This window comes from Moschus berezovskii, chromosome 5 (genome assembly GCF_049115385.1).
Source record: "Moschus berezovskii isolate FMDL1 chromosome 5, NW_MosBer_1.0, whole genome shotgun sequence".
Lineage (NCBI taxonomy): Eukaryota > Metazoa > Chordata > Mammalia > Artiodactyla > Moschidae > Moschus > Moschus berezovskii.
The window spans coordinates 77,220,885-77,244,897 of NC_142464.1; the positions used below are offsets into that span (position 1 = coordinate 77,220,885).

At 41.5% G+C, this 24,013-nt stretch overlaps 1 protein-coding gene across 1 annotated transcript in view; it reads left to right on the forward strand.

Moving 5' to 3' along the window:
* SPATA18 (spermatogenesis associated 18) overlaps positions 1–24,013 on the forward strand; it is a 52,242-nt gene that overhangs the window by 22,541 nt on the left and 5,688 nt on the right. The window contains exons 4-11 of the mRNA XM_055434944.2: positions 80–189; positions 6,802–6,897; positions 9,072–9,317; positions 10,904–11,210; positions 13,266–13,424; positions 15,359–15,534; positions 19,144–19,267; positions 23,465–23,548. Of these exons, the coding sequence (XP_055290919.1) occupies positions 80–189; positions 6,802–6,897; positions 9,072–9,317; positions 10,904–11,210; positions 13,266–13,424; positions 15,359–15,534; positions 19,144–19,267; positions 23,465–23,548 (1,302 nt within the window). The remainder of the gene's footprint in view (positions 1–79; positions 190–6,801; positions 6,898–9,071; positions 9,318–10,903; positions 11,211–13,265; positions 13,425–15,358; positions 15,535–19,143; positions 19,268–23,464; positions 23,549–24,013) is intronic.

A 24,013-nucleotide genomic window follows, 5' to 3' on the forward strand; every position in this document is an offset into this window, starting at 1 on the left:
CTTTTGTCCAGCGTAATGTTTTTGCTGTCCATGTGGCTTCATGTTTTCAGGCTCTGTTTTGATTTTTGTATCATTCCAGGACACATTCGATAAGGACAGACATAATACAGAGTCTGGTATTCGAGACATACAACAGTTAGATGCTGATCTGAGTGCAACTCGTAATCAACTCAACCAGGTTCAAGACGAGTAAGAGGAATGCAAGTTATCTTCTTTCAGAAAGAATTGCTTATTCTTAATATTTAAGTTTAAAAGGAAAATACTGGCTCATGTAAAATGTAGATATTTGCAAGTACGCAACTTGATGTGTGTATGTATGAGTTGGGAGTCAGTGTCTGAATTTGAGGATGGGATTTCTATATTATGATCCCTAAGACTCTGGTTCCCTTGGCTCCATTTCTGAGGTTCCTCCTTCTTCATAGGCCCATGATCAGTCCATATTTATAAAAAAGAAAAATTGTAACATGCAAAAATCTACCTTTGGGAAGGAAAATAAGAAAAGATGCAGACGGGGAAAGAGTGAAAGATCAGGTAAAGAGAAAAAATAAGAGAAAGAGAGAAAAAGTAAAATGAAGCAGTCTGCATCTGTCAGTCAGTTAAGGCCTATGTATTCCTGACTAAGAAGCATTCAAGATTTTGGAATAATTTTGAGATACAAAAGTGCAATCTGAAAAAGTTAAGTAATGTCAGGCAATAACGGATCTCAGATGTATGCTATGTGCAAAGCCAGGGTAGCAAGCTCAAGGAATCACTGCGATGAAAATTGCAAACTTGGGTTTGTACTTGAGGGAGATAGACAAATGTGATGCAACTGCTTTCAACTTACCTAACAAAAATCCATCAATTAGGTGTTTCTCCCACCGCAGCGTTGCTCCATGGCTGACCTGCAGAGGGCAGCAAAGGATTCTTTTGTCATTAGTTGCTGCTGTTGCTGCTAAGTCACTTCAGTCGTGTCTGACTCTGTGTGACCCCATAGACGGCAGCCCACCAGGCTCCCCCGTCCCCGGGACTCTCCAGGCAAGGACACTGGAGTGGGTTGCCATTTCCTTCTCCAATGTGTGAAAGTGAAAAGTGAAAGTGAAGTCGCTCAGTCATGTCTGACTCGTAGCCACCCCATGGACTGCAGCCTACCAGGCTCCTCCGTCCATGGGATTTTCTAGGCAAGGGTACTGGAGTGGCTTGCCATTGCCTTCTCCGTTGTCACTAGTTAGGGTTTATGAAAAGAATAAAGAATCTGCCTATAATGCAGGAGACCTGGGTTCGATCCCTGGTCTGGAGGATACTCTGGAGATGGGAATGGCAATCCACTCCAGTTTTCTTGCCTGGAGAATCCCATGGACAGAGGAGCCTGGTGGGCTACAGTTCGTGGGGTCGCACAGAGTCGGATATGACTGAGTGACTAACATACTACACGGGGCTTTTGGTGAAACACCATGTGGCATTCTGCCTTGTTCTCTGCTGAGATTTCCTTCTAAGGAAAACATCTCTATTGATCGATTGATTTAGTTTTGCCCAATTATAAAAGTTATACACATTTCCTTCTCAAGATGCATATAACAAAAGTACAAAGGTGAAAATCACCTATTAGTTTATGCATATTAACATTTTTTGCATATTTTACTCTAGATATTTTTCCTTTCACACACACACACACAGAGTTACCTCCCTACACATTCACTTATTTTTCCAATTGGAACCATTGTCAGCAGTTTTATAGCTGCAGCAGTCAAAATTTACAAATGTAATGTACACAATCTTGATTCCAGCTTGTGCTTCTTCCAGCCCAGCATTCCTCATGATGTACTCTGCATATAAGTTAATAAGCAAGGTGACAATATACAGCCTTGACGTACTCCTTTTCCTATTTGGAACCAGTCTGTTGTTCCATGTTCAGTTCTGACTGTTGCTTCCTGACCTGCATACAGGTTTCTCAAGACTCAGGTCAGGTGGTCTGGTATTCCCATCTCTTTCAGAATGTTCCACAGTTTATTGTGATCCACACAGTCAAAGGCTTTGGCATAGTCAACGAAGCAGAAATAGATGGTTTTCTGGAACTCTCTTGCTTTCTCCATGATCCAGCAGATGTTGGCAATTTGATCTCTGGTGCCTCTGCCTTTTCTAAAACCTGCTTGAACATCTGGGAATTCACGGTTCACATATTGCTGAAGCCTGGCTTGGAGAATTTTGAGCATGACTTTACTAGCGAGAAATATCAATAACCTCAGATATGCAGATGACACTACCCTTATGGCAGAAAGTGAAGAGGAACTCAAAAGCCTCTTGATGAAAGTGAAAGAGGAGAGTGAAAAGGTTGGCTTGAAGCTCAACATTCAGAAAACTAAGATCATGGCATCTGGTCCCATAACTTCATGGGAAATAGATGGAAAAACAATGGAAACAGTGTCAGACTTTATTTTTTTGGGCTCCAAAATCACTGCAGATGCTGATTGCAGCCATGAAATTAAAAGACGCTTGTTCCTTGGAAGGAAAGTTATGACCAACCTTGACAGTATATTAAGAAGCAGAGACATTATTTTGCCAACCAAGGTCCGTCTAGTCAAGGCTATGGTTTTTACCGTGGTCATGTATGGATGTGAGAGTTGGACTGTGAAGAAAGCTGAGCACCGAAGAATTGATGCTTTTGAACTGTGGTGTTGGAGAAGACTCTTGAGAGTCCCTTGGACTGCAAGGAGATCCAACCAGTCCATTCTAAAGGAGATCAATCCTGGGTGTTCATTGGAGGGACTGATGCTAAAGCTGAAACTCCAATACTTTGGCCACCTCATGCGATGAGTTGACTCACTGGAAAAGACTCTGATGCTGGGAAAGGTTGGGGGCAGGAGGAGAAGGGGACGACCGAGAATGAGATGGCTGGATGGCATCACCGACTCGATGGACATGAGTTTGAGTGAACTCCGGGAGTTGGTGATGGACAGGGAGGCCTGGCGTGCTGTGATTCATGGGGTCGCAAAGAGTTGGACACGACTGAGCGACTGAACTGAACTGAACTGAATGTCAAATACAGAAAATTTACAAGAATAGTACTAAAAACACCCATGTACCCTTTCATATGCCTTTTGCCCTGTTTATCATCTGTACTCATACTCTATCTGTGCGTACACTCCCCTCCCCCATTTGAAAGTTGCACACAGTAAAGTGCTTGTCTTTTCCCCTAAATTTCCTACTTTTGTTTTGGTTTTAACCCAAACGTGTGGTTTAACCCATTTGTGGTTCATATTCTATTTCTTTAGGCATCAGAAATGATGGAGGCTGTTCACCCAGGATTGATGGTAGCCAGCTCTCTCCTCCACTACTCTGCTTCCTTGTCTCTAAATCCAGGATGCTATCTACTGTGGAATGAAGGGCCCATCCAAGGAGGTTCCCAGGTCTAACCTTGTGGAGTCCAGTTTGGGTGTGACTCAGTTCCTAAGGAGCCAGTTCCAATAGAATGGGGACAGGTCTGCCCAGGTTTGATATGCCCTAGACAAGGGAAGACCACTAGAGTTTATTCTGGGACTCTGGTTAGAAACCACGTGTTCTCATTTCCTATGTCCAGTCTATTAGAGGATCCAGTGGAATCTACCTCCTAAACATCTCCTGCACACGGTCCTTTCTATACTACTATTGCTGCTCTTAGTCAAACCTCTGTAAGCTCTCACCTCAGTTGCCTTCCAACTGGCTTCCCTGGGTCTGTTCTTGCTCTACTACCATCCATTTTCCACACAGGAAATAGAAATATATTTTTATTATAGCAAGTAACTCCCCCACATCCAGCTTGAAGCCTCTTATTCACCCCTTTTTGTACCTAGAAAAAAAATTCTAAATTCCTTCTCAGAGCTCTCCCAGCCCTGTGTAATCTGACTCTACCTCTCGCTTCACCCTCATCTCGTGCCAGGCTCCCCTCATCCAGTCTTCCCTCTGCTTCCTCCCCTCGAGGCCTTGCCTGTGTCCTTTCAGAAAAGCGGAAGTCTTCTGCTGGTTCTTTGCAAGACTAGCTTTTTCTTGTCTTCCAGGTCTCAGCTTAAATGTGACTTTCTCAGAGTCTGTGATCACTCGACACTGAACAGTCTTTCCTTTCTCACTTTTCTCTTTCAGCAATTATCTATACCACAAGTTGAAGCTTTGAAAACTTTGTTTGCATATTTATGATTCACTACATTGGAAGCTCCAGAGGGTTCCCATCCTGTATCACTAGTCTGACACTTGTATATTCAGCACCCAGCATCGTGCCGGCACATAATAAATTCTCAATAATTTGCTCAATGAATGAATAAATCTATAATGAAAAATAAATATGTGAGCCTGTTTTAAACAATGCTCTTCACATGAATGCACCCCCTTTCTTCTTTCTGTATATCATCCAAGGGGGCCAAATTAGCCCTCTTGCCCCTTTGGTTCATATGTATATTAGCTCACACACGTGTGCCAGGTCTTTTTTTTAAATTGAAGTGTAGTTGATCTACAGTATTGTGTTAGTTTCTGCTGTATAGCAATGTGATTCAGTTATACATATATATATATATACATTCGTTATCATACTCTTTTCCATTATGGTTAATCACAGAATATTGACTATAAATCCCTGTGCTACACAGTAAGACCTGGTTTATCAGTTCTATATACAGTAGTTTGCATCTGCTAACCCCAAGCTTCTAAGCCTTCCTCCCCCACCCCCTCTCCCTATGCCTTGTCTTGAGACAAAAAGCAAAACAAAGCAAACGAAAAATGATTACTGTTCATACTCTTCTCCCTTTCTTAGTCTATTTTCTTCTTTTAATATTCCACAATTTTCTCTTAGTAAAAGCGTTCATTTTCCCATATATACGTAAAAAAATCTGTAGCATGTTCACATTTAAATTCAGTTCAGTTCAGTTCAGTCGCTCAGTCGTGTCCAACTCTTTGAGACCCCATGAATCACAGCACGCCAGGCCTCCCTGTCCATCACCAACTCCCGGAGTTCACTCAAACTCATGTCCATCGAGTCGGTGATGCCATCCAGCCATCTCATTCTCTGTCGTCCCCTTCTCCTCCCGCCCCCAATCACTCCCAGCATCAGAGTCTTTTCCAGTGAGTCAACTCGTCGCATGAGGTGGCCAAAGTATTGCAGTTTCAGCTTTAGCATCAGTCCTTCCAATGAACACCCAGGATTGATCTCCTTTAGAATGGACTGGTTGGATCTCCTTGCAGTATAAGGGACTCTCAAGAGTCTTCTCCAGCACCACAGTTCAAAAGCATCGATTCTTTGGCGATCAGCTTTCTTCACAGTCCAACTCTCACATCCATACATGACCACGGGAAAAACGATAGCCTTGACTAGACGGACCTTGGTTGGCAAAGTAATGTCTCTGCTTTTTAATATACTATCTAGGTTGGTCATAACTTTCCTTCCAAGGAGTAAGCAAGCGTCTTTTAATTTCATGGCTGCAATCAGCATCTGCAGTGATTTTGGAGCCCAAAAAATTTCCTTTCAACTGCCAACATCCCTATTATGAAGTTATTGCTACTTTGGTTTTAGTTTACACTTTAGGCATTTCATTGTTTCACTCATTCAGTTTTTTTCTTTTTTAATCTACTATATGACAGGCACTGTTTTACATGCTAGGGATAAAGAGATCAATAAAATAGACTTTTTGCCTTTCAATAGTTCACAGTTTGTTTGTAATGAGATTATTAACAACTGTGGGAGGAGCTCAGAGGGGAGACAAACTTTGCCCGAGTTAGATGTGGCCTTTGGAGAGGTATTCATGGATGAGTGGGCATTTGTTGGAGGAGAAGGATATAAGATGGGATTTGGGGAAACTCACACCACTTCTGTTTCCTCATTGCCTGGGACCGGTGGGGACTTGATAGGAATCTAACTAGCCCATTATTTCTCAGTCTGCCTCACTGTATAGGGGAGGCCAGAGTTTCATTCTTCTGAGTGTAAGGGGGAAGACTGATGTAAGTTTGGATAGCAGTTGCAATCTCTTAGTCTCAGAACTATTGGGATGAAAGAGACAGGGTGTTCCAGGGATGTAGGGTCAGAGATGTCTGGCAACCTTTGCTATGATCTCTCACTGTACAAGAACAGCTTCACTGAGAACCATTGGTCCTTGTCCAATGGCATCCATTGCATTCTCATTTCCTTTAATTTAGACCTAAAGAAATAGTATGATTTATTATGATTTGCCTACAATGAGAGGAGTCTTTGAAACTAACAATGACCAAACGAGGTTGAAAATGCAGGAAAATTGTCCTCAGTTAGTGGTGGAAGTCAGAGGCAGAAACACATGAGATACTTGGTGGTTGAGTGTAATTGTGGAAGACTTTCTTCATATGTAGGCAAATAATTTTTTTAACTTTAGTAAGTCCAGGAAAATTAAGTCAAATACAATGCTACAGTGCAAAGTAATAAGAATAGGTATTAATATATTATAGAAAAATGGAGATTTTATAGAGAGAAGCAACCTGGGGATTTGGTGTGATTAGAGAAGATGAATTAGGAGGGTAAGATGAAGAGATTGAACAAGTTTCTTTGTTCTTTACATTCTAATATCAGTAATTATTATGTAATCTTGTAGGGGTAGTAGCACTGAAATTTCTTTGTGTTTGACATTGAGGAAAGATGCTAGCATGTTTTTGCATACCAGTGTGCCATAATATTTGTAATATCATCTGATTGAATGCAGATGTCTTATAATTTGTTCTTGTTTATGTTGAATTTATAGCGTATGGCAAAAGTTCCCAAGAGAAACTATGCCTTGATTTAAAAAGTCTGCCAGTTTTGGAAAGTCTGTCTTTAGTTATTGATTTCTTTTACAGTATGGCTGAGACTGAAAAGACTCTTGAAGAACCCAAGAACAGATCTGCCATATCCCTTTTGGCTGCAGAGGAGGAAATAAATCAGCTAAAAAAGCAGTAAGAAAAAAAAATGACAGGATTATTGCAGGCTGTTAATTAATCTTTGAATTTAGCTTTTTTGGTGCTCCATGACAATACATAAGAATCTGTCCACAAAGAGGAGAGGAAGCAATATTTTTATTAATATTTTATATACTTTTCTTATTACAAAAGCAGTCAGTTCAGTTCAGTTCAGTCTCTCAGTCGTGTCCGACTCTTTGTGACCTCATGGACTGCAGCATGCCAGGCTTCCCTGTCCATCAACAACTCCTGGCGCTTATTCAAACTCATGTCCATTGAGTTGGTGATACCATCCAACTATCTCCTCCTCTGTCGTCCCCTTCTCCTCCTGCCTTCAATCTTTCCCAGCATCAGTGTCTTTTCAAATGAGTCAGTTCTTCGCATCAGTTGGCCAAAGTATTGGAGTTTCAGCTTCAGCATCAGTCCTTCCAAAGAATATTCAGGACTGATTTCCTTTAGGATTGACTGGTTTGATCTCTTTGCAGTCCAAGGGACTCTCAAGAGTTTTCTCTAACACCACAGTTCAGAAGCACCAATTATTTGGTGCTCAGCTTTCTTTATAGTCCAACTCTCACATCCATACATAACTACTGGAAAAACCATAGCTTTGACTAGATGAACCTTTGTTGGCAGTGTCTCTGATTTTTAGTATACTGTCTAGGTTGGTCATAGCTTTTCTTCCAAGGAGCAAGTGGCTTTTAATTTCATGGCTGCAGTCACCATCTGCAGTGATTTTGGAGCCCAGGAAAATAAAATCTGTCACTGTTTTCCATTGTTTCCCCATCTATTTGCCTATTTACTATAGAGACTCTTCAAAGCATAGTAGAAAGGAACCAAAACCTCTCATAATTCCAGAGCCAGTTCACTGTCACCATTGGATATTTCTTCCAATTAGTTCATTAAAAATACAGACAACAAAATATAAGTATACAGCTGTGGACCCCATTTTTTCATTTTCATTTAGTATTTTTCTCTATTACCAAAAAAAAAAAATTAAGCAGAGCTTAGTTTTAAATAGACCCATCATATTTCCTCATTTGAGTATTTCCCTAATATTAACTATTTACTTTGATACCAATTTTCAACATTAGAAATAATTATTTTGTGGCAAATCTTAGTTTAAATTTCAGATTGTTAGTCTCTAAAGATAAATTTATGGAAGGGGAAAATAAACATTGATCCTTTAAGGTTATACTTTTTTAAATCTTAACTTTGATTTTTCCCCCCAAAAGAGCAGTTGTAGTAAAATACATATATATATACATATTTCTACTGTCTTCATGCATGTTCCCACTGTTCTGATTTCTTTAGGAACATCCAAAATTTTAGCTTGGAGCACTGCTCTGTTTTCCACTTCTAACTCCCCTCGCATCATCATTTCAATCTCTTATTTTTCTAGCTGATAAAGCTTCTCAAATTCTTTATCTCCTATTACTCAGCAATTCTTATAGCACCTACTCTGTTCTTCACTGTTTCTAGGGCAGCGTTTAATTCTGCTACTGTATTTTCAGCTCCTCTGTATCCTTCTTAATCTTACCCCTTCCCTTTTCTTCTAACACCATTGTCATTTTCATCACACCATGTTATCTTCTTATGACTTTTTCTCCCTGGTATGATGGTCACACCTCTTTGTATGTAATAAGGATGCCCATTTTATTTCTAAAGCTTTGCTCCTTTCCGTAGTACATTACTTTTATAGGTCCACACATCTGCTTAGTGTTGTAGATGTTATTCAATTTCCAGTGAAGTTTCCTCCCACCCCCACCCACCCACCACATTCTGAAGCACTAGTGAGAACAGATCATGTGTTGACCAGCTTTTGGAGTAGGTTTTGGAGGTCACTTGCTTCCAGAGATTTGTCCAGTGAAACCATCCAATATAGAGTAGGATGATTCTGCTTCGCCTCCGCAAGGATTTCATGACTCTGCCCACAGCTTTGGCTAGAAGATTTGCACACCTATCTTTTCTTCAGGAGCTTTCCCATGCAAGCTGCAGACACGGTGTGGTTCCCTGACCCTGGCAATTTGTTCTTGTTCCTATTTCCATGAGTTTTCCAAGGCAATAACGGCAGGCTGAATACAGTAGCCTCATTAAGTATGTCAATGCAGTTTATCACCTTTCCTCCGTCTCTACCTCTCTCTGTTTTCTTTGAAACCTTTGTTTCTGTTCAGGCTTAAATCGCTTCAAGCCCAGGAAGAATCTCGCCACAGAAACTCAGATCGTAGGAGATCAGAGAAGCGGGGCTCCGAGCGTAGGAGAGTGGAGCTGCGCGGCTCAGAGCAGCGGGTCTCTGACCTGGACAAGCGGAGCGCAAACCAGCGGAACGCAGAAGCCCTGTGCGATTATGAGAAACAGCTCCGAACACTGAAGGACGAGATAGCTGTTCTGTCTGCTGAAAAATCTGTACTCCAAGGAAGGTCTGACAAACTCTCACAGATCTTTTCATTTAAGCCCCCTTTTGCCAAGTTAGTGATCAAAGCCTGGCTCGGTAAAGGAAAAAAAAGTAAGATGATATCCTGAACCCAAACCCCAACAGTATGGAAAATTTTGAACTGTAGAGGGCTGGTCTCTCTAACTGCTCCCTTCCAGAGAGAAAATACCTCCTGGATTTACAATATTTGGGCACTAATTAATTTCGGACTGACACCGAAGCTTACAGAATGGAACCAAGATATGCAAAGGAAAGTGTGGCTTGAAACCAGATTTGAGTGTCTATAATGCAAAAGGCAGTACTCGTGTTGAGACACTTGATACCTGTGTTGAAACACTGTTCATGATAGGAGGATCCTGTTCTCTGAGTCCTAGGAGTCCTCTCTCCAGAGATGACCCGCTGGCACTTTACATCTCACTTTATCAGGTGGGGTGTGTAGGTAAGGGAATGTGAAATTGCCTTCTACTGATGGGCAAAATGTTAAGACAGGTCATTCAGTGTTAAGTGAGGTCAAAGCAGGATGTTTCTCTGCCTTTTCTTGTGTTCTCTAACACTTCCCTCTTCCCTGCCAGTCCCACAGTGTGCCCAGATTCAGGCTAACATCAAACCACGCCTACCCCAGCTCTCCATTTCTTTAAATGTCACCTTAATCTTTCATTTTGGGGAATTGCTCCATCAGTGTGGTTCAGGTGCCAGCTTGTACTAGCTCCTGGGGACCGATTCTGTGCATTTCTACCTAACTCCAGGTTCAGTGACATGAATAGCTTGAAATTGCCTATGGTGAGAGTGTTTGTTGCACTGTGGAAATTGGCAAACACTATAAATGAGGGCTCCCCCCACCTCTGCCTTCCACCTTCAGAGAGGCTGCTTTGCACTACCTTTTGCCCCATAGTTCCTTCTACAAAACTTTCCCTTAGGGTTAGGTTAGCTAGTCTGATCATTTATTATGTACTTGGTAGCAATATATAATACCTTTCACTGACACAATGCTTTTCGATTCACCAAGTACCTCCCCATATTCTTCCAACCCCCACCACCATCCTAAAATAGGGCACAGATTATGTAGGTGAAAATGGAGGATCTGGAGAGGGGACATGACTGCAAATGGTTTCATTGTACACATTTTCTTTCTCATTGTTCAATCTGCTTATCTCATTTTATACCAGAAAGCTCAATGATGTGTCAGTCGCCCAAGGTCAGGGTAAGAAATCTGACTTCTTTAACTCTGGCTCTTGCTAGCTGTGTTACTCTAGGACAGCCCTCCTAGCATTTATGAGCCTCGACCTCCTCATCTGTAAAATGGCCAGAAATCAATGCTGACCTTACCTGGCTGTTTGAAGGGTAAACTGATGTGCTGAGTGAGGGAAAGTGAGTTATAAATTCCAATGCATCAGGCAAATATAGAGTACTGTTTTTCCTTTGTGGAGACACAGTGCCTCTCACAGGAGCTGCTCTCCTTGCCTCTGCCTCCGGTGGCTTCTGGTTTATGGGGAGAGAAGCAGCTGGAGTGTAGGAACAAAAGGGAGGAGGGAATCGGAGCACTTCCCTGCCTGATTCTTGTTCAACCAACAGGTCCGCCAGGAGCCGGTCTCCTAGTCCTGCCCCTTGCAGCCGCAGCCACAGCCACAGCCGCAGCCACAGTCGGAGCCACAGCCGCAGCCACAGTCACAGCCGAAGCAGATCCGCCAGCCCCTCCTCTGCCAAGGCCAGGACCCCGTCCCCGAATCGCGCCAAACTGTCCAGCGTGGCGCGCAAAGCCGCGCTGCTGTCCCGGTTCAGCGATGCCTATTCCCAGGGCCGCCTGGATGCGCAGTGCCTGCTGCGGCGCTGTATCGACAAAGCCGAGACGGTGCAGCGGATCATCTACATCGCCACCGTGGTACGCGAGCCTCACAGTGGGTCGCTGCGCTTCCGCGGTCCCTGGGCAAAGCGGGCGGGAAAACCTGGGTAACCGCAACAGGACGCTGGAGAAGACTCGAAGGGCCTGAGATCACTGAAGGAGGGTGGGCTTCCGTTTCCTCCCTCCCTTCTTTCCTCTTTCCTCTCTTCTCCAGTTCTTTCTTTTTCTCTCCTTCCTTCTTCCTTTCCTTCCATCCACCTATTACAAATATTTGCAATGAATTATTTTTCACACTAAGTAAAAAGCAGAGACATTACTTTGCCAACAAAGGTCCGTCTACTCAAGGCTATGGTTTTTCCCGTGGTCATGTATGGATGTGAGAGTTGGACTGTGAAGAAAGCTGATCGCCGAAGAATTGATGCTTTTGAACTGTGGTGTTGGAGAAGACTCTTGAGAGTCCCTTGGACTGCAAGGAGATCCAACCAGTCCATTCTAAAGGAGATCAATCCTGGGTGTTCATTGGAAGGACTGATGCTAAAGCTGAAACTCCAATACTTTGGCCACCTCATGCGACGAGTTGACTCACTGGAAAAGACTCTGATGCTGGGAAAGGTTGGGGGCGGGAGGAGAAGGGGACGACGGAGAATGAGATGGCTGGATGGCATCACCGACTCTGTGGACGTGGGTTTGAGTGTACTCCGGGAGTTGGTGATGGACAGGGAGGCCTGGCGTGCTGTGATTCATGGGGTCGTGGAGAGTTGGACACGACTGAGCAACTGAACTGAACTGAACCTTTTCTTATGGGCTTCCCTGGTGGTTCAGTGGTAAAGAGCCCACCTGCCAATGCACGTTTGATCTCTGGGTAGGGAGGATGCCCTGGAGAAGGAAATGGCAACACACTCCAATATTCTGGCCTGGGAAATCCCATGGAGAGAGGAATCTGGGGGCCTACAGCCCATGGGATTGCAAAAGAATTGGACACAACTTAGCGACTAAACAAGAACAAACATTTGATTAGTTATCTTCCATTCTTAAAAAAATCAAAAGGCTCTGAATATGTTAACTCGTTTGTTTATTTAACAGAGTAGTTACTGAAATTGCTAATATAACAGCTATTTGAATATGGAAAATTAAGCAGTGCTTATATATAATCTTCAGTTCTATGGGTACCATACTGAGATACTAAGAGCCTGTTATGAGAACAATTAATATTACAAAACAAAACAAAATATTGGTTTAAGAGAAGAATTATCAGAATCTTTTGAATTTTATCCTGTTTATTATATATTAGGAGTCAGCAAACTATGACCCCCGGGCTGAATCTGGTTCTGGCCTGTAATTCTAAGAGAAATACCACCCAGGAGCTATCATACAAGAATACTCTTACATTTTAAAAAATTGTAAAAATAAAAAAATTGTGACAAAAACATTTGGACCCACAAAGCCTAAAATGCTTACCATTTGGCTTCTTATAGAAAAACATTTGCCAACCCCTGGGTTATATAGTTGAGAATCACATACTGATTTGTTAAAGTTCTGTAATTGTAGAGGCCATATCTTTCATGCATAATTGAGATTTTCCTATGCCTGCTACATAACAGATATTAAATAAATATTTTTTGAATTAATATCTGCCAGGAAACATGCCAGACGCTCGATATGTGTCTCTGTATGACATGACCACTAGATTGATAATTTTCTCTTATTTCTTGACAAGTAATATGATCATTCTGTGGAGACAAAGCATCAGCTGGCATACTTCAAGTATTTATGTAACCACAGGTGATTTTATTTCCTTGAATGCCTGCCTTGTCTTGCTTCTTGAAATCAGGGTTATCAGAACAATGGTCAACTGTCTCGAAATTAGTGAATATAGATAATCTAATAGATGATGGATAGAACATGTATTTACGCACTTTCCAAAATTTAGTTGTGTATTTTCTCCCAGATTAAAAATAGTTTTGACTGCTGGGTTTAGTATTCAGAAGTCCAATATGATGCTGAATTTTTTGGGGTATTCTTTCTTTGTCACTTGCTTTGGACCTCTTTACTCCTCTCCTCCCACCAAATACAATGGCTGTATTTTATGTGCAGGAGGCGTTCCATGTGGCCAAAATGGCATTCAGACACTTCAAGATCCGTGTGAGGAAATCACTGACACCATCTTGTGCAGGGTCAAATGACTTTGAGGATGCTGTTTCGGATTATATCATCTGTCATCTTGATCTATATGATTCCCAAAGCAGTGTTAATGTAAGTGTTGGGTCTTTTAGTGGGACTGGTTTGCTACAGCTGCTGCATTCAATACTAATAACTCAGAAATCCATCCAGTGCTTACTATCATTTCTGATCGCTTATGGTGACCGAAGTCGGATTTGTGATCTCTGAAGATTTAACTTCAGGACCAGGGATCAGGCTTGATCACTCAAGAACTTTTCTGTAGCAGAGTTTTATTAAAGTATGAAAATGGACAGAGAAAGCTTCTGACATAGACGTCAGAAGGGGGATGGAGAGTGCCCTCCTCGCTAGTTTTAGTGAGGCCTTATATACTTTTATCAGACCCACTCCCACAACACACATCTTAAATTGGTTTTTCCAGTTGTCATGTATGAATGTGAGAGCTGGACTATAAAGAAAGCTGAGTGATGAAGAATTGATGCTTTTGAACTGTGGTGTTGGAGAAGACTCTTGAGAGTCCCTTGGACTGCAAGGAAATCCAACCAGTCCATCCTAAAAGAAATCAGTCCTGAATATTCATTGGAAGGACTAATTCTGAAGCTGAAACTCCAATATTTTGGCCACCTGATGAGAAAAATTGACTCATTTGAAAAGACCCTGATGCTGGGAAAGATTGAGAGCAGGAGGAGGAGGGGACGACAGAGGATGAGATGGTTGGATGGCATCACTGACTCAATGAACATGAGTTTGAGTAAGCTCCAGGAGTTGTTGATGGACAGGGAAGCCTGGCATTCTGCAGTCCATGGGGTTGCAAGGAGTCGGACACGACTGAGCGACTGAACTGAACTGAACCAGACCCACTCCCACAGTATACAAGTTTTAAGATAATAAGATTAGTCAGAAGGTTCTTGTTAAGGAGAAACGTATCCTTGAGCAAGATACATTGTTATATTGACTAAGACAAAGCAATGTAGAAAAAAAAATGTTTGTCCTTTTCTCCTCCTTGAGAGCCTTGGACCCTTTGTTCCCTCCTTGGGAGCCCCAGACTTCTTATCAACCTGCCTAGGGATTGACTCTCTCATTTCTACGTAATGGAAAAGCAGGAATGAGCAGTATCCAATGTACTTTATAGAACCAGTCATTACTGTCTGTTTCTTTCTTAGACATTTTATGGGGAAACTATTTTGAGCTTTGTAGTTCTATTCTTCAGACAGACCCTTAAGGTTGGAAGACAGAATATCATAGTGCTTAAGAGCAGTGATTTTGGGAAAGACAGTTATGGATTTGCATCCTGGCTCTGCCACTTACTAGCTGTGTGACCTTGCACATTTACTTAACTTTTCTGTACTTAGATTTTCTAATCCTTAAATGGGAGCAACAATAGTCATGACCCTACAGAGTTTGTGAGAGGATTAAATGAAAGGAAGCAGGCAATTTTCTTAGCAAAAAAACTCTCAGTAAGAGCAAGATTATAATTGTTGGGCTTCCCAGGTGGCTCAGCAGCAGACTCTACCTGCCAATGCAGTAGTTGTTGGTTTTATCCCTGGGTCAGGAAGTTCCCCTGGAGGAGGAAATGGGAACCCACTCCAGTATTCTTGCCTGAAAAATCCCATGGCAGGCTACAGTCCATGGGTCTTAAAGAGTCAGACACGACTGACCGTGCCTGATCAATTATAATTGGTATTATTGTAGATTATGAACAAGGCAGAGTTTTGTGCTGGTAGTCATATAACTCGCCCAGAATAGAGAAGTAGTAGGAAATAATAAATAAAAGCTATTCAGAGTTTTTACTTTAGTTTTTGGGGAGACTCTCTTGGCCGTTAGTATGTCATTTGTCCTGTCATCCTTCCTCCTCTGTTAAGGAGTCTTCCTCCTTTCAGCACATGCATTTCTTTTCCAGTTTGCCTTGTTCCCTTTTCCCACCTCCCTTCAATCATAGCATCCTTAGGGACTGTCAGTGTATCTTTCACAGGTTGGTAACAAGATGATGCCATCTTTTTGTTTTTCAGGATGTGATCCGAGCCATGAATGTCAATCCCAAGATTTCATTCCCTCCTGAAGTTGACTTTTGCCTCCTCAGTAACTTCATCCAGGAGATATGTTGCATTGCCTTTGCAATGCAGACTTTAGAACCACCCCTAGATATTGCATTTGGGGCCGATGGAGAAATTTTTAATGATTGCAAGTAAGAGACATGGAAGCAGAAGCTAAGGAATTCTTTATAAATAAATGATACTGTCTTTATTTCCTGGGAACCGTTTAGGGAAAAGAACTCTGGGTGGGGAAATCAACAGACATTACCTGCTTTCCAAGCCCTGCCATATACTTCTTTGTACTACAGAGTGGGGCCCTCTCCTGGGGTCATTTTCCTTCTTGGTCAAATGTGATTCAGAGGAGACCTTATGATTTCCATTGAGTATATGGTTTTGGGGAGAACTAAGGAGTACCTGGACTCTGGAACACTTTAAAAGTGCTATATAAATACAAACATGTATTACTTTTTCTTGTCTAAAAATTTTTATTGAGGTATAATTGACATTTAATGTTATATTATTTTCATGTCTACAACATGATTCTATATTTGTATATATTGTGAAATGATTACCATGAAAAGTCTACTTAACATCTGTCACCATACATAGTTACAAAAAATTTGTTTCTTGCAATGAGAACTTTTAAGATCTATTCTCTAAGCAACTTTCAAATTTGCAGTACTGTATTATTAACTATATTGTTAACAATTATACATCTGCATGACTTGTTTTGTAACTGAAAGTTTGTACTTTTTGACCTCTCTAACACATTTTGCACACCCCCCACCTCTGACAACCACTAATCTATTCTTTGTATCTGTGAGCTTGGTTTTTGTTTGTTTGTTTTAGATTCCACGTATAAGTAAGATTGTATGATATTTGTCTTTCTCTGTCTGACTTAGTTCATAATGCCTTCTAGGTCCATCCATGTTGTCTCAATTGGCAAGATTTCATTCTCTTTTTTATAGCTAAATATTATACCATTGTATATATACTACAACTTCTTTAATCATTAATCCATCATTGAACACTTAAGTGTCCATCTTGGCTATTGTAAATAATGCTGCAGTGAACATGGGGGTCCATATATCTTTTCAAGTTAGAGTTTAGTTTTCTTTGGATAAGTACCTAGAAGTGGAATTCCTGGATCATATGGTAATTCTGTTTTTAATTTTTTGAGAGACCTCCATACAGTTTTTCATAATGGCTATACCAATTTACATTCCATCAGCAGGGCACAAGGGTTCCCTTTTCTCCACATCCTTGCAAGCACTTCTTATCTTTTTGATAATAACTCTTCTAACAGCTCATTGTGATTTTGATTTCTCTGTGATTAATGGTGTTGAACATCTTTCCATATATCTGTTGGCCATCTGTATATCTTCTTCAGAAAAATGTCCATTCATATCCTCTGCCTAACTAACTACTGAGAAGTATTCATCCATTTTAGTCTGTGGAATCTGCTCATTTCACAGAATTCTGGCAGGCCTGCTGCTTACATATATACCTGCTGTAACGTGCTGTCTCTGGGGTCACTGTGACCTGTTCTCCTGGATTGCTATAGCTCAAACTGGAATTCCAAATGATGACTGAATTTATTTGGTTCTACCCTACGGTTTTACAGAACAAGACTAAACACTTTTTTGTTTGTTTGTTTTTATTCTTACCCTGATAGCCTTTCACACATTTGAAATCAATTATTCATCCTTCTCCAGCCTCATGGTTTTAGATTTTTTTCATTTGAAGGGATTTTTGAAACCTCACATTTAGACTGGTTTTCTTGGTCTGTGCTCCATGTTTGTCTGAATAGTCCTTTAAAAAAAAAAGTGTCCACACTTACATATATACAATGGAATATTGCTCAGTCATAAAAAGGAACACATTTGAATCACTTCTAAAGAGGTGGATGAATCTAGAGCCTGTTATACAGTGAAGTAAGTCAGAAGGAGAAAAGCAAATACCATACACTAATGCATGTATATGAAATCTAGAAAGATGGCACTGATGAACCTATTTGCAGGGCAGCAGTGGAGATGCAGGCATAAAGAACAGACTTACGGACAGGGGCGGAGGGAGGAAGGAGAGGGTGAGATGAATGGAGAGAGTAACTTGGAAGAATATACACTACCATATGTAAAATAGAGAGCCAGTGGAAATTTTCTGTATGACTCAAGGAAAATGAGGCCAAACTGGGGCTCTGTAACAACCTAGAGGGGTGGGAAAGGGTGGGAGGTAGGATGGAGACTCAAGAGGAAGGGGACATATGTACACCCATGGCTAATTCACGTTGATGTATGGCAGGAATCAAACCAATATAGTAAAGCAATTATCTTTCAATTAAAAGTAAATAAAAATTTTAAAAAGTGTCCACATTGAATGTAAACCCCAAGTTTGAACTGACCAGACTAGAGGGGCTAACAACATTTTTATTCTCTATTAAGTCTTCTAATTTATAGTAGCTTTTCTTTTCTTTTTTTTCCAGCCATAGAACACTGTTGGCTCATTTTGAGTTCAACTAAAACCTGTTTTGTTTTTTTTCCACTTTTACTGTGATTGAGCCAATCATCTGTGCAGTTACATGCTTTTTATTTGTTAAAAAATTATTTATTTTTAATTGGAGGACAATTGCTTTACAATATTGTGTTGGTTTCTGCCATCCACCAACATGAATCAGTCATAGGCATACATATGTCCCCTCCCTCCTGAACCCAGTTACATGCTTTTTAGACTCAACTGCAGGACCTCATGTGTGTCCACGTTATGTTGTTATCTCAGCAGATTTATCTTATTATAGTTCCAACCTATTTTTTTTGATACAGTCATCTGTTTCTTTTTCCCTACCCACTCCCCACCTTTGACTATTTTCCCTGTATTTCATGGGAGTCATTGATGAACGTATTGACTTACCCCAGGATTGAGAGAGAGAGAGAGAGAGAGAGAGAGAGAGAGAGAGCCCTGGGCACCTTCATTCTCATTGATCCATCAACTACCCATTTTGGATATGATTATTGAACTAGTGTCTAATCCACCTACTTAAGTTAATCATCCACCTATATTTTTCTTATTTTGTCCACAAAGATAACACAAGAAATCTTGTAGGTGGTTTATGGGACTTCAGATGCTCTCCATCTCTAGCATTTCTCTGAATTACAATTCTTGTAATCCTGAGAAGGAACAAGATTACTCTGACATGACTTGAGTTTGTTTTGTTGTTGTTGTTATTGTTAATTTTTTTAAATTGAAATATAGTTGATATGCAATGTTGTGTTAGGGTTGCTCCGTTGTGCAATGGATAGCACATTGGACTTCCACAATTTCTGCTGTACAGCACAGTGATTCAGTTATACATATATATACATTTTTAAAAAATATTCTTTTCCAGATGGTTTATCATAGGGTGTTGAATATAGTTCCCTGTGCTATACAGTAGGACACTGTTGTTTATCCATCTAAATATACTAGTTTGTGTCTGCTAACAGCAGCCTCCCACTCCACCCCTCCCTTAACCTCCTCCCTCTTGGCAACCCCAGTCTGTTCTCTATGATATGACTTTTCTTAGTGAGCTCATGTTGGGTCCTTGTTATAACTGGTTCCTGTTGTAGGAACCCACACTAAATCTTTAATAATAGAATCAGGATCCATATTTATCCAGGTTTGAGCAGAATAAAAGATGAAAATTTTACACCTATGCCCCTCCCCTCCCAGTTAGGTTACATAACTGCTTAACCCCTCTTTCTTGTTCTTTTATGTGTTCACAATAGGTACCGTCGAAGCTATGACTCTGATTTCACGGCTCCCTTGGTCTTCTATCATGTGTGGCCTGCTCTCATGGAGAATGACTGTGTCATCATGAAGGGAGAAGCTGTCACCAGGAGAGGGGCTTTTGTACGGTGGCCTTGTGTAGTGACAATTCATCCCAAGTGTTTGATTCACAAGTTCGAGAACATTTATAAACCCAAAGATTGTATAAAAGAAGTTCATAAGGGTTGTTTGATAAGATTTCATACAAAGGAGAGGAATGGGACTGGTTGTGAAAGAACGGATTCTTTTCTTTGACTCATGAGTCTTCAGAACTTCCTGGCAGTCATTTCTTTGTCTATTGCTTTATTTGTAAGATGGAGGTGGTTTAATTGCTAAGTCGGGTCTGACTCTTTACCGCCCCATGGCCCACCAGGCTCCTCTGGGACATCCCAGGCAAGAATACTGGAGTGGTTGCCATTTCCTCCTCCAGGGGATCTTCCCAACCCAGGGATTGAACCCAAATCTCCTGCCTTGGCAGGCCATTCCTTACCACTGAGCCACCTGGGAAGCCTCTTTATAAGATAGAACTGGTCCTAGTTGCCACCTTCATCTTATAAATACTATGCTATTATAAAGGCAAAGCCTTCAAGCTCGCCTGTTGGAGGCTTTCGGTAATTCTAAGCATTTAAAAGTGATTGATTAACTTTCAGAACACAGTTGGTCAAATTATTATTGACAGTTCTCTGTTTGGAAATATGTCCTGTTTGGAATGTGTCCTGTTTTTCTCTCCTTGGTATGATGTGTAAGGAGGGGAGGGATGGAGAAAAAGAGGGCAGAGGAGGTGGGGAGGGAGTAGTCATTCAGTTTCCTGTATACATCAGCTGTAGAATGCTTTGAACATGTCAAATAATTGGAAAGCCTTCAAAATGGAATCTTAGGTATGCAAGTATGTGGACATGTGTACGTTAAGGTGGGGGCTGGGTGTTGGAACTGATTGCTGTGGATGCTAGGATGTTCTGCACGTTTCCCATTATGGAGTTTTACCCTGCCCTTCCTAGAAGGAGGTGAGTGAATTCTGGAGAGAAGCTCCTGGGTCCAGAGCAAAGCCACCATCTGGGTGGTCTCAGTTCCTGTTCTCTTTGACTTGGAGAAGACAGGAAGTGTTTCATGGCAGCTTTTCACATGCAGAGTGTGAGAGCAGAGTAGTATATTTTAAAAGAACTTAAGAAAAGGGTTTTTGCAGCTTAAACATCTCACTAGAGCAAATAGTATCTCAGTGAAATATTCTGTGCTATGAAAGCTGAGGCTGTAGAAATTGGTTGTATTGACTTGAGAATCGCACATGCTCGCATGAAGTGAGCTTGTAAAATGTGCTTCTTGCCCTTAAAACAATCACCCTCTGTTAAGAAACTCTTAATGTAGACTGTCTGCAGTATAGTTTGGAAGGGGAGGAGAGGAAATAGCCACTATTTCTATGTTCTACATCAAATAGCAATTGCCTTTTAACTTCCATTGTCTCTCTCCTTAAGGGCACCATCAGTATTTAACCAAGTTGAAACTCCCAAACTTAAAGAAAATACCCTAAAATCAAAAGCAGAAAAGGAAAGGGTTGAATGAAAGGATCGGATAAGAAGACTTTGACTAGTACAATCTCATTATAGGAAATAGAGTTTTCTTTTTTGAGCCTTGATTTAGTTAGACAGTAGAAGGTCCACAGTGGTGATTTGCTCATGCACTCATTCATTAATTCCTTTTATTTGGTAGTTGTTTATGACCCAAGCACTCTGTTTAGGTGCTTGGGGTCGAGCAATGAACAAAACAGCAGCAAATTCCTGCCCACAGGGAGCTTACATTCTCCAGCACTTGGAAACTTGAACATAATTTCTAACAGCTTCTGCATCAAAACAAAGTTCTGTTGCAGGAAGGGGGAACCCCTTCCAGGGCCTGAAACTGGGCTCTTGTCTAACACTTGGGAATGAATTGTCCAAATGTGTTGACAAAGCAAGAGATTTTATTGGGAAAGGGCACCTGGGTGGAGAGCAGTAGGGTAAGGGAACCCAGGAGAACAGCTCTGCCACATGGCTCGAAGTCTCGGGTTTTATGGTGATAGGGTTCGTTTCCGGGTTGTCTTTAGCCAATCGTTCTGACTCAGAGTCCTTCCTGGTGGTGCAAGCCTTGTTCAGCCAAGATGGATGCCAGAGAGAAGGATTCTGGGAGGTGGTCAGACATGTGGTGTCTCCTTTTGACTTTTCCCGAACTCTTCCATTTGGTGGTGGCTTATTAGTTCCATGTTCCTTACCAGGACCTCCTGTCATAAAACAACTCATGCAAATGGTTACTGTGGTGCCTGGCCGGGGTGGGCGGTTTCAGTCAGTGTGCTTCCCCTAACAACTCTCCCTCGAGAGACTTCATACTCAAGGTACTTCTTGGGAATTGGGGCGGAGGTCTTTCTTCTGTAACTTCTTCCTGCTGTGCATGGGCGTAGGCCTGCCTAGCAGAGCAGAAGTCTCTCTCTACCTGATCTAAGTCAAGGTAATTTTTTGCCTAAAACCAGCATTCACCCTTGTAATAAGAGCAATTTAGTTTGAAACTGTTGGCTCCTCTCAGAGATGAAATAGACAGGGGCCAAACAGGAGGCCTAACAGGATGGTCATCACTGGTCCCCAGAAACATTTGGGGTGAGGGCTGCAGGGTTTGTGACTTTTTTTGATTTGGTTGGTGGTGAGGCAACAGAGCTGTGCTTGTTGCTCTGATTGAGCTTGAGTAATAGAAGAAAGCTCAAATTTATGACTGGAGTCAGAGCAGTCATTATTAATTGGCCCAGTGAGAGGATCCCATCTAGTAATATCACAGTGACCTGAATATAACTTTAATTTCTTTTTTTTAAGTAAATTTTCTCAGGGCCAACCAGTTAGAGCCTTGTAATAGAGAAATTTATCAAGGTAACCCAGAACTAGACACAGGTAATTGGCCACAAACCCAGCAATTGGATTGATTTCTAAAACTAGCATAGGATCAGGTCTGTAATAGAAAAGCATTTGATTTATATGCAAAGGTCTAAGAAGTCAAGAAAACTTTATAAATGATCATACGAGGCAGGTCCAGCATCTTGGGCAAACTGTCCACCTCTGATGTCGTTGTCTTCTCATCCTGGTATAGTGTAGTTTCTCCTCTGTTTGTGCATCATTTTAAGGTACGAACTGGAGCCCCGACCCAGGTGGAGGATGGTAACTTCAGACTAAACACAAGATTCCTGGAGCACAGCTCTGTTGCCTCACCACCAACCAATCAAAAAAAAAAAAAGTCACAAACCCTGCAGCCCTCACCTCAGATGTTTTTGGGGACCAGTGATGACCATCCTGTTAGGCCTCCTGTTTGGCCCCTGTCTATTTCATCTCTGAGAGGAGCCAACAGTTTCAAACTAAATTACTCTTATTACAAGGGTGAATGCTGGTTTTAGGCAAAAAATTACCTTGACTTAGATCAGGTAGAGAGAGACTTCTGCTCTGCTAGGCAGGCCTACGCCCATGCACAGCAGGAAGAAGTTACAGAAGAAAGACCTCCGCCCCAATTCCCAAGAAGTACCTTGAGTATGAAGTCTCTCGAGGGAGAGTTGTTAGGGGAAGCACACTGATTGAAACCGCCCACCCCGGCCAGGCACCACAGTAACCATTTGCATGAGTTGTTTTACGACAGGAGGTCCTGGTAAGGAACATGGAACTAATAAGTCACCACCAAATGGAAGAGTTCGGGAAAAGTCAAAAGGAGACACCACATGTCTGACCACCTCCCAGAATCCTTCTCTCTTCATCCATCTTGGCTGAACAAGGCTTGCACCACCAGGAAGGACTCTGAGTCAGAACGATTGGCTAAAGACAACCCGGAAACGAACCCTATCACCATAAAACCCGAGACTTCGAGCCATGTGGCAGAGCTGTTCTCCTGGGTTCCCTTACCCTACTGCTCTCCACCCAGGTGCCCTTTCCCAATAAAATCTCTTGCTTTGTCAACACATTTGGACAATTCATTCCCAAGTGTTAGACAAGAGCCCAGTTTCAGGCCCTGGAAGGGGTCCCCTTTCCTGTAACAGTTCCATTAGCACCAAGAATTTGAATATCCCAAAGTTCATTGTTAGGAGATTTTATTGAGAAATATCCTAGAATTAGTGTCAAATATTGGGCAGCTATAAGAAATTAGTGTACCTTATGCTGATGACCAGTAATAGGCAAGTGTAATCATGTCAGATAATTTCCTGTTCATTCTATGGGATATAAGTATTGTTTTTAGCCACATGGGCTCTTACAAACCATTGACTATTTTTCTCTTTCTTTTTTTTTCCAGTGGAATTCAGTGCGACCTGTAAGTCGATGTCGAAGCAGGAGTTTAAGCCCCATCTGCCCTCGTACCCGTATTGGTTTAGGCATGGTACGTATCTGTCTCATTGTTTTTACACACAATCATCTTATGTATTTTTTCATCCACAGTTACCTATAAAAGAGGTGATGGTAAGTCTGGAGGTAGAAAGAGAACCTGCTGCAGTCACCTTGGATTGATTTCTCTCTGACCTTGGGCTAAGGAATTTATCATTCTAGAAAGAAGGAAATAGAGGTAGTTTTTTTTCTTCATTAGGTATTACATTGCTTTATTTTTATCTTTAAATGAAAATGGGCTATTAGTTATCAATTCGTTTTCTGAACAGAGAATGGGACATCTTAGTCAACTGATCTCTGCACACACCAATCCCTGGTTCCTCTAGAACTTCTTGTATGAGCTTGGAGAAGTTGCTCAAATGATCTGGATTTCAATACTGTATAAAGGGCATTGCAGTTATTGATTTTCCTCCAAATATCAAAGTAGGAAGAATTAAGATTAGTCTCTGAATATTTGTTC